A 16,430-nucleotide genomic window follows, 5' to 3' on the forward strand; every position below is an offset into this window, starting at 1 on the left:
CCATCAAGCCAGTGAATTTCTTCCTAGAACAGCGAATGCAATTGTTTTTCGTGTTCATAATCTCCTTCTATATTATTACATTCAGGATTTATTCAGGAAAAGGTCAGCATGCCATTTGGCTTCTGCTCGGGCTTCCTCTGGATGCGGGCTGACTTCATTCTCGGGTATTTATTTATTCTGGGAACTCTCCCCTTCTCAGCCAGCAGCTGTTCCAGCCACACCTCCAACCTTGGCCAAGGACCCAAGGCCTTCAATGAGCCACTGCACCTGATGAGTCCCATTGGGCTTTGCCTGTCCAGGCATTGAGGGCTGGGCCAGCTCTGGATACCTCCCCAACACAGCCTGCAGAGCTGTGAGCTCTGCTGAGGAGTCTCCCTTATAGGCATGGGCAGGATTTGATTCTGAGAAGGAACCAAAGGTCCTCTGTTGGGAAACGAGGCCCTGAGACTCAGCTGTCTCCATCTGAGTAGCTGTTCTTCAGAACTGATTGCAGAGTTTGTTTCTGTAGTGTACCCCTCATCCAGTCTCACATTACAAAGCCCATTTCCCTCTGACTCAGTGGTTCTCTCCCCTCCTGGAGATGTACCCCCTGTCCGTTTGCGAATCACTGCAGGACTTGAAGAGTGGTATTATGGACGTGATGGGAAAAAAGAGTTGAGAATCACTGTTCTCTAGTGCCTAGAATCAAATGCAGGAGAGGCCAGCAATGGGGGAGGTTACGAATCTCATTGGACTGCTTCACAGGAGTTCTTAAAAGTGTATATAATCCTTTCCTGGATCCTGAGTTCAAAGAGGGCAGAGATTTAGAAAAGACTAGGGGAAGTTTCTAAGTCTACTTCCTAGTCAAATTAAAACTGGGGAGAGACAGGAGCGATAATTACCTTGGTAACTTCAGCGCGAACAACTGAGGCATGAGGTGCCACAGGCTTAAGCTGTAGCTAATCCAAGGCTGGCCAGTTCCTGGTGTCATGAAGGGACAAAGAGTAGGAAGGCCTTGATACTTTAGAGTGATCTGACAATGTTTTGGTAACATAAAAGAAAACCAGTAGTGTCTGGGAAGCCTGATGGTCAAAGGGAAACAAACTCTAGTCCTGAGAGTCCTGAGTCAAAGCTCTGTGAAAGATGAAAAATGTTGGGAAGGCTGCTAAGGTAAGGACTGTTCAATTCATAGGTGGCTACAATGACCAGGAGCTTGAAGAGGACACATCTTCATGGACTGTGGTCTCATGAATCTAGGTCTATTTTCTTACTCCCATCAAAATACAGACTAAAATCCATTTTTCTTTTCCAATATACAGTGGGAACATCTAAGTTTAGGGGCTGAAGCAGTGGTTCTTTTTTTTTTTTTTTTTTTTTTTGAGATGGAGTCACCTGTCTGGAGTGCAATGGCATGATCTTGGCTCACTGCAGCCTCTGCCTCCTGGGTTCAAGTGATTCTCCTGCCTCAGCCTCCCAAGTAGCTGGGACCACAGGCATGCACCACCACGCCTGGCTAATTTTTGTATTTTTAGTACAGAGAGGGTTTTGCCACGTTGGCCAGGCTGGTCTCAAACTCCTGACCTCAGGTGATCCACCCACCTTGGCCTCCCAACGTGCTGGGATTATAGGTGTGAGCTACTGTGCCCGGCCTAAAGCAGTGGTTCTTAACTATTTAGGGGACACAAGTTCCTTCAATAATTTTATAAAAACCAGGGATTCTCTCCCCAGAAAAATTCACATATGTGCGCATATAAATGCACACAGTTTTGTGTAAAACGTCATGGTGTTAATAATCTTTGAAGTCCCTGAAGGCTGTGTCTAGTGTAAGAGTATAAAAAACTGGATTTTTATTTTTAAAGAAATATCTAGGCCAGGCACGGTGTAATTACAGGCTCACACCTGTAATCCTAGCACTTTGGGAGGCCGAGGTGGGTGGATCACCTGAGGTCAGGAGTTTGAGACCAGCTTGGCCAACATGGTGAAACCCTGTCTCCACTACAAATACAAAAAAAATTAGTCTAGCGTGGAGGTGTGCGCCTGTAATCCCAGCTACTTGGGAGACTGAGGCAGGAGAATTGCTTGAACCGGGAGGCAGAGGTTGCCGTGAGCAGAGATTGTGCCATTGCACTCCAGCTTGGGGGACAAGAGCAAAACTCTATCTCAAAAACAAACAAACAAAAACAAACAAACAACAACAACAAAAAACAAAGAAATATCTAAAATGGATAACATTAGTAACAACTCTCTGTTTTAAAATTTTTGGTGTAGACTTATATTCACTCATGCCATGTCCTCAAAGAGTTCTACTGTATTTCTACAGTTTCAGTTCATATTATTAGTGAATTCTCCTAACTGATTTGAACTCATCTTTTGTGCTTCATAAAAAGCTTCAGCATTGTGGTTAGGAACAGAGGCTTTTTGGGGGTGCCAGGATTGGTGTGGGAAACTTACTTTTTAGCATGCACTTTTCTGGATTTTTAACCTTTTTATGATATGCAATTACCTCTCCAGAGGGCCCCTGCTAAGCTGTACTTGGATTCCAGACCCACAGAAACTGAGATATTAGCTTTTTTGGTTCCTTGAGATTGACAGTGTGTCCAATCCAAGAACAAACCGTAGCCAGAAATAAAGAACACATACATCCAGGACTCACAGCAATGAAGAAAAACGGTCCTGATGGTCTGGGCCCAGGCAGAGTCTGCATCGGGAGCTACCTGCCAACTATTGCTACCCCTGTCCGGAAGTGCACACCTGTCAGCTGCTGTCTTCCTGTGGAGGTGGTCTGCTTTATCATTTGTGTCCTGCATTCTATTTATTATTTTAGAAAACACTTTCATTATTAATGCTGCATTTTTTTAATGTTAACACTTTGATGAGCAAATCGATCTCTTTTCAATCAGAAAAAAAAACCCAATAAAAGCAAAACAAAATGAATAATTTGAATTGGTGCAATTCCTATGCTGTCTTCAATAGTGGCTGCCATCTCTGCAAGCAGCAACTCTGCATGGATGCTTACTCTATTGTTTCTCCCCACTGTACTTTCACATATAGTCCCCCAGCCCTCCCTGTTTTCCCCTCATCCCCATTTGCTCACCACTGTCATGCTCCTAGCTCTGGGGGCACAGACTAGGCTCAAGTTGAGGGCAGGTATTGGTCTCTGAGGGGAGACAATGACTGGGAGCCCTGAAGGGACTAACTCAAGAGTAATTAGCAGAGTTTCCAGGCTGCATGTGAACACGCTGTGTGACTCACTGGGGTGTTCAACCCAAAGGCAGTGGTGGTGCTGAGTCAGGGCTTGGCCAATGAATAGAGCAGACACAACCACGTGGAAGAGACAAGATGGGGAACAAGGACCCTCTGTAGCTCTGCAGGCCCAGCAAGGGGGCTACATGATAGTATGGGTGCCCCAGAAAAGGTCTCAAGCTGGGGCCACTAACCCAGATACCTGTAAGGCCAGGTTGACCACAAACTTGGAAGCAAGCTGACACTTATGAAATGGTCTCTAAAGTTGTATTACTTTTAAGCAGAGATTAACCTTGTAGAAGGCTCTTCATTTTCACAAAGAAATATATGCAAAAATACCTTGGCCCCTTGGTTTACCTTTTGTTTCCCCCACTCTGATAGATTCATGGATCCAGAGAAACATTTTTGTTCTTTATGAAAACCACAACGCAAGAGTGATGATAAATAGCAACTGAAGTCAGCCTCGGGATTGGGGGACAACGGGGAGGGCTGGGGACTGTGGTGAATTGGGGAGTGCCTGCCCCATCTAGGGGGCACAGCCCTTACTCCACAGGGAATTGCTGCCACCAGGGACTGCAGAGTCAGTATCACCAGATCTAATAATTTTTCAAAAGAAGCTAGAAATCCAGGTTTTTAAAAAGTGAAATTTCCCCAAATGTAAGTATGATTTCATCGTTTTCAAGACACAATAGACACCTGAAGGGAACACAACTTTGGCTTTATCTGGCTCTCAGGGTGCCCATTTACAACCTTTGGTCTAGGCTGTTGAGGGCAAAACTGCAGCAAAAGCAAAGTGAAAAGACAGAGGTGCCTCAGAGGGGAAGAATCACATGTTCTTGCTTGGTGCCTTTACTGTCATGTGGGGACTCCAAAGCTTGCTCCACACAAGGACATGCTGCTTGGACGAGAAGAAATGCCCCATCCATGCCCGCGGCCTCTCTGCTCCTCAGACCTTTGTTGTAGACACATCCGTTCCCTGGGTGATTAGCTAAATACCACCAGTACACGGGCGACTCCTGCACTGGCGGCTCCATTCCTGGTTTCTCCCTTAAGGGTTGGATTCCCAGGTCCAATTGTTCAGAATCTCCACTTGGACACTCACAAGTGCCTGAAATGACCACGACCACATCAACACATTGTCTTGATTCCTTTCGCCACACCTTGTCTTCTCCAACTCCATAAACGACCTCCCTATGTCCCTGTTGCTCATGCCAACAATTTAGGATTTCTCTCTTCATATTCTATGTATAATCCATGGGCAAATCCTGCTAATGCTACGTTCAAAATGTATCACAAACCTGACCCCTCCTCACCACTCTCCAGACTAAGCCACTGACACCTCTGGCCAGACAAGACAGTAACCTTGGGATAGGGTCTCCCTATTTCTCTTCATGACCCTTTTCAGTAACTTCTCCACAAAGCAGTTGGCAGGTTTAACAAAATAAAATACATAAATCAGATAATAACATGCCGGGCATGGTGGCTCATGCCTGTAATCCCAGCACTTTGGGAGGCTGAGGTGGGCGCATCATGAGGTCAAGAGATCAAGACCATCCTGGCCAACGTGGTGAAACCCCATGTCTACTAAAAATACAAAAATTAGCTGGGTGTGGTGGCACGTGCCTGTGTTCCCAGCTACTTGGGAGGCTGAGGCAGGAGAACCCAGGAGGCAGAGGTTGCAGTGAGCCAAGATCGCTCCACTGTACTCCAGCCTGGAGACAGCGAGACTCCGTCTCAAAAAAAAAAAAAAATATTCTAATCGCTTCCCAAATCCAAATCCAAGCTCACTATTACCATGACCCTGGGGTTTTAAATGGCCCCGTGGCACCGTTTTCTCCTCCTCTGGGCTGCTGCTTGTACACTGTCTTCTCAGACTGGCCTCTGTTGTCCACCCCAACTATAGTGCTTCTCCCTCCTTTCATTCAGACCCCTGTACTCTTTCCCCTTTCTTTACTCTTTTTTATGTTTCTTCTAAGCACTTATTCCACCTGATATATCTGTTATTGGCTGTTTCCTTCCCTGGAACAGGAGCTAAATGATATCAAGGCTTTCATCTTTTATTTAACAATGTATTAAATAAGTTTAGCACTGTGGCTAACACACAGTAGGTGCTCGATAAATATTTTGTTGGGATGGATGAACAGGCATAGGTCTATAGAGGAATTTCCAGTAGCCCAAGCCAAAGCCTGATCCAGCTGTTCACTGGGAAGGCTACTCACTGACTGAGGAAGGCAAAGAGGTATCTCATGATAATCAGAGTGGTTTTGGGCAGGACCAGGAGGACTTTCCGGATGTGCAGAGCTCTCTCCTGCAGGTTGTCCATTGCTGAAAAGAAGAAAGCCATGTGTTATCCTCCACCATGACCGGGATCCCAGGCAGTAATGATCAGAAGTCCCTACTACCAGCAGGGGCAACACGGACAGCATGAGATCAAGCCCACACACAGCACTGGTGCAGTGACAGGAGTGTCATCCCTGTTGCTCCTTGGAGTAGGGCTGTTAGAAGAGGGCACCTGCTGGGCTCCAGACATTTACCATTGCCGGATGTAAGGTGTATACTTCTTGGGCACAGGGAACTGTGCCAAATCCAAATCCAAACTCGTTATTACACATTATTAATATTAAACTGAACTAGGGTTGTTGTAATCTCATTGTTATTAATAACAAGTTTGGATTTGGATTTGGGCACAGGGAATGGGGTTAGAAATGTTCCCCACAGCATCTACAACCCTCTTATTCAAACAACCATGGACAGGGAGCTGCCGCCAACCTGCTATAATTGCTCAACACAAAGCCTCAGAGGGCCTACATCTCGGTGGGAAGAGAAGCTGTGCAAGAGGCCTGTCCTGCTCACTCCACACGTGCCATCTCATCCTCTGGACAAGCGTGGCTTATCTTCTCCCTCCCTTATCTGCACTACGAATGAGCAAAACGTGGCCTGAGGCAAGAGGTAGCAGGCCTCTGGGTACACAGTGATATTGGGAAGGAGACCTGAAAGGTTTTCTTGTGCTGTGGAGAGGTTAATTATAGGTCAATTACAGGTCCTCCATCACAGGCAGCCTCTCACTTCCACAGTGTGCCATGTAAACACTGCCATTTTCTATGAGTGCCTTTATATGAAAAAGAGATGGGTACTGGATTAGGAAGAAGAGTGCATCTCTAGGGAAGAACTGGGCAGCCAAGGGTTATTGAACTGTCTTGGCAACCCCAGTTCAGCTTAAGATACTTCACCTAGGCCCAGTCCTGGAAAACGACAAAGACATGACCCAAGGGAATCACATTCTTAATCATCCACATAACTCACTTCCACTAGACTCCCACGAACAGAAGTCAACAAAACAAACTAGAGAACCAGCTTCCCAAATGCCCTGGGCATTTCTCAAGATAACAGAGAGGGAAAAGTACTCAGGGCAGATACTGAGTAAAACTGGAAACTCAGCAGGTATGAAGATCTGGTCAACCTAGGAAGAAGGATCTTTTCTCCGTTCAAAGGTACCACTCCCACCAGCCTCTGGAGCCATCAGTCAGACAGGGTCTGCTTCCAGGCTGACCTGTATTAATCCAAGTTTCCATTGATTGTTTTCCCTGGCAAACAAATGAGAGGGTGTTCCAGTACCATAAGCTAAACCAAATGGCTAGAATAGCTTTTCAAGACCCAAATTTTAGAGTAAGAGGCAGAGAATTCCTAAGAGGATAAAGCAGAGAATATATCTTTCTCTTTGGGAAAATATCCTATTACTACTTTTAAATGTGCAGAGGGCTTTTGTTCCTAGAACACATATTAATACATTTAGCAGGTAAGCCATGTCTTGTTTAATGCAACGAGCATGAAATATTTGCAACACTTATGCTTTTCCCCCTTGTACCATGAAAAGCACAAGCACTAACGTATAAGCTTCAAATACATAATTGAAAATAAAGGTATTTTACTAAAAGAAGATGAAACCCAGAGATGAATCAGAAGAAAAAAAAAAAGCCAGGAGTCCTGACTTGGGGGTCCTAGATTCTTACTGAAAAGTCTTTCCTCCTCCCCTCCCACAAGGGGATGAAGGAGTGAGGCTGAGGAGAAATTTCACTGGGGAAAAGAAAAACTTTATTGAAAAGCTTATGAGAACACACAGACCCTATGGAAACTTTTTATCTCTTGCTACCGGTGCTGTAGCCCAGAAGCCAATCTGAAGCCAGAATGGTACTTACTGACGCAGGCCATCAGGTCATGAAAGATGTCCTTGGGGAAGAGAGGGTGTTCCAGCCCCCGGAAGTAAAGCTTCAGGACACCAGCTATGGAATCCATGTCATGATCGTTCTGGTCCCCAGCCAGGGGGTCCTCTCCTGAGGATGAGCAACCCCCGCGAAAAGGGAAGACAGTGAGAGAGGCAGAAACACACAGGACGAACGTGGGGAGGGGGTGAACCATGTATGTCCTGGTCCCAATCCATCAGCTTTCTGCCCAGCATGGTGGCCATGAGTGGGACAGACCAGAGAACAGATAAAGCAAAGAGTGCTCCATTTCAGGGGCTCCAGGACCAAAGCACGGCAGATGAGTCCACCAATATAAACTCTCTTGTGCCAGCCTGGCTCAGGGACATTCCCTATGGGCTGAGGATGGGACACAGCAACTGTCTCTCACAAGAATCATGAAACCAGGCTGGGACTGAGCCCCTGCGGGGAGAAAAATGAGGCCAAGGAGGCCACCTCCTGAGACTGGCTCTCACGTCTCCTGGCCTGCAACCAAGAATACCTACTTACAGAACAATCATGCCAGAGCTCCCTATGGAAAATTTCATATCAGATGTAATTAGATTTAATGATAGGGCCAACCTCAAATTGAAACTATATATATCCATTACAGTGACGGAAATTGCCAAAGCTTGCCCATTACCTTAATAGCCCACAAAATAATAAATGGGCTACAATGAACAAGCGCATTAGCCTTGATATTAACTGCCACCAAGGGTTCCGGATGAAGCCATAAACCACCCAGATATCATAGTTAACTTATTGGGTTTTGGCAGATCATCGGCATGAAAGAGGCAGGATGGGTAGGGCTACGAAGGAAGAAGGAAACTGGGATGTGCCCTGGTTTTTCTCTGCATATCTACAGGGGAATGTGTGCAAGACAGCAGGTACCCCCTGAAGAGACAGGTAAGTTGGCTTCCTGACCTCTGGGGACCTCTTAGGGAAGAAAGGGTGAAGCCAATACCCCAGGGGGCTGGCAAATACTTGGTTTCATCTTCAAGACTGTTTCCTTACCTCTCTCAAAGGCATTTTTGATGTCATTCACTTCCACCTGGGATCCTGACACCCGGAAAATTCCTTCATGCTGTAGTCCTGGAAATACACAGAAGTGATCAAGAAGAAGAAAAAGCAAATTTACAAGCATAGTGCCAAGCTTAGCTGAACACCTATCTCCCCCAACCAGTGTGTATTTAAGCACACTGTCTCTCTTCTTTAGGCCAAAGGAGAAAAACATGTGCAAGGATGTTGGAAAAGTCACTGGAATAATTTCGAGGCACTCATTTTCATTAGAAAGCACCAAGTTAGACACTCCTCTGACTCCAAGGGCGACTGTGAGGCAGATTCCTTCCCTTGTTTTTGCCTCTCTTTTCCCATCTGTAAAGCAAGGAAGTGATCCATTGGTACCTTTTAAAATCATCTAGGGTCAAGAATAGAAAAATGTACTCAGGAAGCTGAGGCAGTAGGACTGCTTGAGGCCAGGAGTTTGTGACCAGCCTGGGGAACATAATGAGACCCTGTCTCTAAAAAATGTTTTAAAGTAGCCAGGCACAGTGCTTGTAGTATGCCTGTAGTCCCAGCTACTCAGGAGGCTGAGGTAGGAGGTTCACTTGAACCTGGAAGTTAGAGGCTACAATGAGCTATGATCACACCACTGCCCTCCAGCCTGGGTGACAGAGTGGACTCTATCACAAAGAAAAAAAAAAAAAAGAATGGGAAATAGGTCAAGGCATTAGTTCTCATCAGAGGAGTTTCATAAGGTCTGCTTTAGCTGTTTTAACACGGTTTGATTGTTCAAGGGAGCAATGCTTTCAATACTCATGAAAAAGAGAGGACATGAAACTATAAGTCAGGAGCGTCCAATCTTTTGGCTTCCCTGGACCACATTGGAAGAAAAATTGTCTTGGGCCACACATAAAATATCCTAATGATGGCTGATGTTAAAAAAAAATCCCCCCAAAATCCCATAATATTGTAAGAAAATTTACAAATTTGTGCTGCAGCCCATGGGCCACAGGTTGAACAAGCTTGCTATTAAGTGATCAGTCAACAGATAGTATTGCCAGACATTGTGCTAGGCACTCGTTCCTGACTACAGCTTTATTCTACAGACAAACATGCATGAATGTTACACTATGATAATGTGCACAAGAATTTCTTGGTTTTGTTAGAGAAAAAAATCATGAAAAAAATGCTGGCATAGTGACTGCTGCTAATCAATGCTTTCACAGAAATAAATTACTTGGTCCTCACAAGTAATAACGTCACAACAAGGTAAAGGCTGGCAACAATCTCATTCTCTGGATGAGGGGATTGATGAGTGATAGCCAGCCTTAAGTTATACAGGAAGAACGAACCAGGGCCATGACTCAAACTCAGGCCTGTGGCTGCAATCATACTCAGTCCTCAACCAGGCTCGTGGAGCCTATTGGAGTGCAAGTGCAGAGGCTGGAACCACATTGGTCAGTCTGAGCATGCACATGGCTTACAGACAGCACCACACACGCAACTGCAAAATGGATGAGAAATCCAGCAAGTGCGTCATCAGTGCCAGCCCCAGGGGTTGGACTGGACTAGCATCTCTGATTGCATCAGGACTGCTCAGCTTTTCTCAAGATCCCTGGGTCTCAATCTTAAGCATTTTGTCAAAATCCCTCTGTTATGGCACAATCCTTCAAAAACCTTGACATGCTGGAGAAATCTCAAATTTTATTTTAGGAAAACAAAATAGACTAATGCTACACTTTGCCCACTGTTTGAGGGTTTCTCAGTGAGGGGGCAGATGAATTCTATCAGCTAGACCTTTGGAGGTAAACCGTATAGGCCGGGACTGAGATTTTGAATCCAACTGAAACAACATTAAGAAGTAAGCAGAGGAAATGTAGTTACCTGGCTTGTAATAGGCCTTAAGTTGTCTGCTCCTGTAAAGGAATCTCCAGAATATTCCTCACAGAGTGGCAGGCAATGTTAAGACCTCATTAGTACCAGCGTAATAGGACTATAATACTAGTTACAAATGGGATGTAAAAGCCAGATAATGTTGTTTAAATATAGTATGTAAACAACAAGTGCTTTGAGAGAAACAGCCACATGTCACAACATGGTATAAGCAAATGTCATCTCGGAAACCAGGCTACTCACTATGTTCTAGTTGGTGAAGCCATTGCACAAATTCCTGAAAGAGCGTCATCATCTTGATACTTTTTGGTAGGTTAGGACACCAAGGAAAAGCAGCCTTGGCCTGGGGGTCCAGGACAAGAAGAAATGAGAGGAGAGCCCACTGGAAATCAGGCAGCAGGCCTGGAACACACAGAGCTCTCTTTAGGTCTGGTCTCTGTTTCCTCTTGAGAACTTAGGTTTTGGAGGGACTACTATGTGTTCTTGCTCAACAGACAGAATCTCTAGATTCTAGAAGCAGAAACATTAATAAGTAGCTGGTTTCCAGAAAGTAAAGGGAAAAACCAGTTGGCTTTTTATTATAATGCAGGCAAATCCTTGCATAACCAAAGTGACACATCCATGATCTTTTAAATTTTTTCTCAGTTCACACGAACATGAAAGTATAAAACTCATCAGACTTGGACTAAGTTATTTGGAAATGGCACAAAACCTTCCATTGTGCACGGGATCCAACCATTGCCAAAAGTTGTTCTCCTGGAGAATTCTTGAAATGATTTCTACAGCAGCCATCTCATGTTCACGTTATGTTGCTCCCTTCCTCATGAAAATGGTGGTTTGTTTTTTTGTTTTTTTCCATCATGATTCAGTTTCAATTGTTCCTCAAATCCCTTCTCTTCCTTTAAGCCTTCCTGAATCACCCTCACCCACCACTGAGCTTTCTCATCTATATAATGGGGACTACAATGTCTACCTCCCAAGGGATTTGAGGATAGTTAGGATGTGAAAATCCCCAGCATTCAGTGGGCCACAGACTCTTTCAAGACTGACACAGGTTATGAGCTCTATCCTCATTAAATGCCTATACACAAAAATTTTTACCACGGTTTTTTAGGGAGTTCATGAATACCTTAAGCCCCTATTTGGGAAAAATCAATTTAGTGGAACAGATGTTTTTTGAGCAGCCACTATGTGCTCAATTTTTTAAAAATCCACAATATATTTATTTGCTTGATCCTAGAATATATATAAAATACTTTTAGAATATCTAATCCATATCTGTGTGATAAAAAAATTACTAATTACTATAAAATATTTGTTTGGAGATCTTTTTATCTTCAGATTTATATTACAGTCAAGACAAATTACTTAGGTTATTTTCTTCCTCATTCTCTTCATTGTGGTTATGTTATTCACTTGTAATACAGTTAGGTTTATATGTTACTGTCTGCATTCCATTTTGGGTTGTACCCACACTCTGCCTTTATTTATTTATCTTTTTTTTTTTTTTTTGAGACAGGGTCTCACCCTATCACTCAGGCTGGAGTGCAGTGGCATGGTCTCATCACAACCTCCATCTCCTGGGTTTGAGTGATTCTTGTGCCTCAGCCTCCCGAGTAGATGGGATTACAGGTGCCCAACACCACACCCAGCTAATTTTTTTGTATTTTTAGTAGAGACAGGGTTTCACCATGTTGGCCAGGCTGGTCTTGAACTCCTGGCCTCAAGTGATCTGCCCACCTCAGCCTCCCAAAGTGCTTGGATTACAGGCGTGAGCCACCGTGCTCGGCTTGTTTATTTATCTTTTGAGTACAGGAAACACTAACGTTGTTCTAAAAGTCAAAACTACACTAAGGTAAGAGAAACGCCACTCCTTACCATTTCCCATTGCCCCATTCTTTTCACGTTTTTTCCATCCATCCCCTATAGGTAACCAATTAAATATTAGTTCCTAGATTCATCCTTCCTGCACTTCTTTTTGCAGAAATGAGAAGATACACATATATTCTTATATCTTCTTCTCTCTTACATAAAAGGTAATGAAATGCAAAAGAATATCTATATATATAGTCCCTGACTTACAATAGTTTGACTTATGATTTTTTGACTTTATGATGGTAGAAAAATGATATGCATTCAGGAGAAATACTTCCAATGTTGATCTTTTCTTGGGCTAGCAAAATATAGTACGATATTCTCTTATGATGCTTGGCAGCAACAAAGAGACACAGCTCCCAGTCAGCCACGTGATTACCAGGGTAAACAACACATACTCTACAGTGTATAGCGTTGCCAGATGATTTTGCACAACTGTAGGCCAATGTACATGTTCTGAGCACATTTAAGGCAGGCTAGGCTAAGCTCTGATATTCCCTAGGCTAGGTATATTGAGTGCATTTTCAACTTATTATGGGTTTATCTGTACGTAACCCCATCAGAGGCCGAGGAGCATCTGTAGTATTCTACACGATACAGACTCTTTCACATTTTGTTTTTTTCACTTAACAACATATCCTGGGAATCTCTCCATATCAGTTCATGGAAATCTTCCTCATTCTTGTATAGTACTCCATTGAATGAATGCCCCATAGTTTCTTCAACCACTCCTGTATGTATGGGCATTTAGGTTGTTTCTAATATTTTGCAAAACAAACAATGCTGTCACAAATAACCTTGTGCGCATGCATTTTTGTATTGTTGGAGATGTAACTTCATGGCAAATTTCTAGAATTCCTAGAATCTGCTGGATAGTAAGTGCATATGAAGTTTTGTTAGATACTGCCAAATTCCCTTCCAAAGAGTTGTATCAGTTTGCATTCCCATCAGTAACATATAAATGTGCCTGTTTCCCCAGAGCTTCACCACAGTAATGGTGAAGCACTCATGCACTGTGGCTGTAAGGGGCAGAAACAGGTACATTCATGCCACAATATCTGGAACCTGTCCACTTTTCAGCAAATACCACAGCTAACACCCTGGTCTAGGCCACCATCATTGTCTTCCTCGGGCTACTGCAGTTGCTTCCTGTCTCCTTCTTACAGTCTTAGCTCCATAGAGCACCAGGGATCCTTTAAAAAGATGACTCTCTGTTCAAAATTCTCCAGTGGCTTCCCATCTCCCTCAGAATAAAATCCAGTCCTAGCACATGAGGCCCTAAGAGTCTGGCTTCCAGCTTCATCTCCTACCGCTTTCTTCTTCACTTGCTCTGCTCCAGCTACGCTGGCTTCCTGCATATGGCAAGGGTCTCTGCACTTGTTCCCGCTCCCCAAGATACTCTTCCCCAGATATCCACAAGGCTTACTCCCTCACAACTCTGCCCTAATGTCACTTTAGGAGAAGCCTTTTCCCTGAACCAGCTTCAAACAGTGTCCCCTCTTCCTTCTCCATCCCCTCACCTTGCTTTACTTTTCTTCATGACATTCACCAATATCTGACATATTGTATTCACTGGCGGATCAATTGGTCATTTGCTTATCCACCTTTCAGTGGAATGTAAGGTTCATGAAGGCAGAAACTTTTTGTTGGGAAAGAATAAGCAACCAATATGTATTTGTTGAATGAATGAAATGTATGCTGAATGAACAGTGGCTCTGACTTTCTTCTTCCTATCGTCTCTTAGGCACAAATAATTCATCCTCCCCTGAACTCAGTTTGGACTTATCTTTGCAAACTGTTTGACTGTTAATCATTACTATCTTGTGAAATTTCTTATACTCTATTCTGAATTACCACTGCTTATCTCTTTTTATTTAACTCATCACTTGCTTACTTATTTCTCCTAACTGCATCATAAAACCACTTAAAGATAGGAACAGTATATTATTCCTGTTTCTGTTTTCCTACATGGCAATGCATGGCACCCAGCATTGATCAGGGACTTGATAAATTTGTTGACTGTTCAATACTGATATACAATGCTGTTACTTTAAATGAACAGGGATAAGATTTAAAAATTATAGCTGATTAGAATGAGATCGATTGTAACCATGCTATAATAATTATTATTCCAAAAATGAACCTGAGCAATGTCCCAGTTTACAGGGAGAGAAAAAGGCAAGGAGAGGGAGAGAGAATAGCTGCCTCTGAATTTAGACAAGCAATATTTTATCTACCTCCTTAGCTCCAGAAAGGTCACTCTGCCCCTTTTCCTATCACAGAAAGAACAGCATCTAAAAACAATTTCTGATGCCCAGTTCTTAGAAATTTTCATAGCACTAGTTCTGTCCTTTCTAAACACTCTAATCCCTGGGAAATCAATTCTCTGGCAATTATTTTGATTGCTAAATTCTGTCCAATGAGACCAGTAGCTGGTGAGGAATGGTGTTTATAAGACTCAGCTTCATCCAAGTAGAAGAGAGTATGATTTCACCTAGGCTGAGAAGCAGCCTGCCTCTGCAGATTCTCAAAAGTTGGATACAACTTTAAGGCCAGCTACTAACTCAGCTCTTGGCCATACTGTATCCAGCGAGACCAAACCAGAACAAAACTGATTATTAGGAATCACTGCAACATTGGGAAAGGAGTTGTTTTCAAACTAGTCTGGTACAGAAAGTGACAAAATGGTCAGGCTGTACAGTGGGAGATACCCACACTTGCAAAGACTGTGAGTAATGGTGAAACTACTGTTACCACATAATAGCAGCTGTATTTACATAACAGCTGCAATTTCAAACTTACTCTCAAGCTAAAAAAATGCTGTGTGATAAGTGGCTGAGGCATTTTGTGTCAAAATATATGATGCGTTTCTTTCAATGTCTAGGTGTGGCTATTTTGAGGTAGCAAAAGTTATGTGGACAAGTAAGAATTTATTCCTTTTCTGAGAATGTCAGGATGGGAAGTCAATCTCTATTCTTACTCTACAAAGAATTCCTGGAAGTTCTTCCCAATCTTTGCACAAATATGGACAAGACTGTCATCCTGCTTACCGTGTCTGCTGATAAACCGGATACAGCTTTCCACCACCAGAGGAATTGCCTGGCTGGAGTCCTGAAAAGCCAAAGGGAAACACAACATTAGAATATTCAAACAGGGATAGCCCAGGGTCAGAGAAAACCGGCCAAACCATGCAGAACTGTCTTAGCGGATCACTGGCCGGTCTACAAAGAAGCACCTGGCCTGTCCTCAAAGTTCCAGAGCACAAAAATACAACCACCCACATGGAATGCTACACAGATGCCTTAAAGTCAGCATGTCCTAAATAAAACTGATCATCTTCTGTCCCAAACCAGTTTCTCACCACCTTCTCCACCACCTAATTAATCAATATTCTGTCATGTCTGCCTCCTAAATATCTCTCAAATCCATTCGCTTCTCTCTATCTCAACTGCCACCAACCTAGTTCAATCCACCAATACCTCAATTCCCACCCTTGCCATCCTCTGACCGCATTTCTCTTCCTTCACATAGTGATTAGGTAATCTTTAAACCGGCACATTTCATTATTTAAACTCCTTCAAAGACCTCTCATTACTTTCTTACATAGCCTTGCACGCCAGGAATCCTGCCTATGCCTCCAGTTCCACTGGCTGTTCTTTCCCCTAGCTTCTGCTACAGCTATGCCGGCCACGTTTCTGTTCTGCAAAGTCCTCCTTTGCCTCGTGGCTTTGCATGAGCTGCTCCTGCTGGGGGTATGTTCTCCTCAACCCTGATTGTGACTCCAATGTGTGGATGTGAATATTTGTTGGCACTTGTCACCACTACTTCTACTACTACTACTACTACTACTACTACTACCACTCAAACTTCACAGGACAGATCCTATGTCAATTCCTGGGTGGTGTCCAGGGTTGGCCATGATGCTCTCACATAAGAGGTGCTCAATTATTCTCAGTTGAAGGTAGCAGAATGAACTAATGGGAGCTTCAGAAAGAGGGTTTGTTTGGTATAAAGGTAAGATAGAAAAGAAAAACTAACTCTAAATAGTGGGGACTAACAGGAACTAAGCAAAGAAGCAGGCCTCCCAGATGTCAATCTTTGCTCTGTTGTTTTGCTTCACAATCTGGCTCATGTCACTGAACTTTTTTGGGCCTCAATTTGCCCTCTACAGACTGGGGAGGGACTGGAGGCAAGGAGAGT

The 16,430-nt window shown here is 43.7% G+C and overlaps 1 protein-coding gene across 6 annotated transcripts in view; it reads right to left on the reverse strand.

The window, feature by feature from the left end:
• Positions 1-16,430, reverse strand: part of SRGAP2 (SLIT-ROBO Rho GTPase activating protein 2) — a 256,002-nt gene that overhangs the window by 18,874 nt on the left and 220,698 nt on the right. For all 6 annotated transcript variants that reach the window (XM_030813102.1, XM_030813101.1, XM_030813103.1 and 3 more), the window contains exons 14-17: positions 15,281-15,341; positions 8,475-8,552; positions 7,419-7,553; positions 5,442-5,547 (exon numbers count right to left, since the gene is read on the reverse strand). In XM_030813102.1, the coding sequence (XP_030668962.1) occupies positions 5,442-5,547; positions 7,419-7,553; positions 8,475-8,552; positions 15,281-15,341 (380 nt within the window). The remainder of the gene's footprint in view (positions 1-5,441; positions 5,548-7,418; positions 7,554-8,474; positions 8,553-15,280; positions 15,342-16,430) is intronic.

Source organism: Nomascus leucogenys, chromosome 5 (assembly GCF_006542625.1).
Source record: "Nomascus leucogenys isolate Asia chromosome 5, Asia_NLE_v1, whole genome shotgun sequence".
Classification (NCBI taxonomy): domain Eukaryota; kingdom Metazoa; phylum Chordata; class Mammalia; order Primates; family Hylobatidae; genus Nomascus; species Nomascus leucogenys.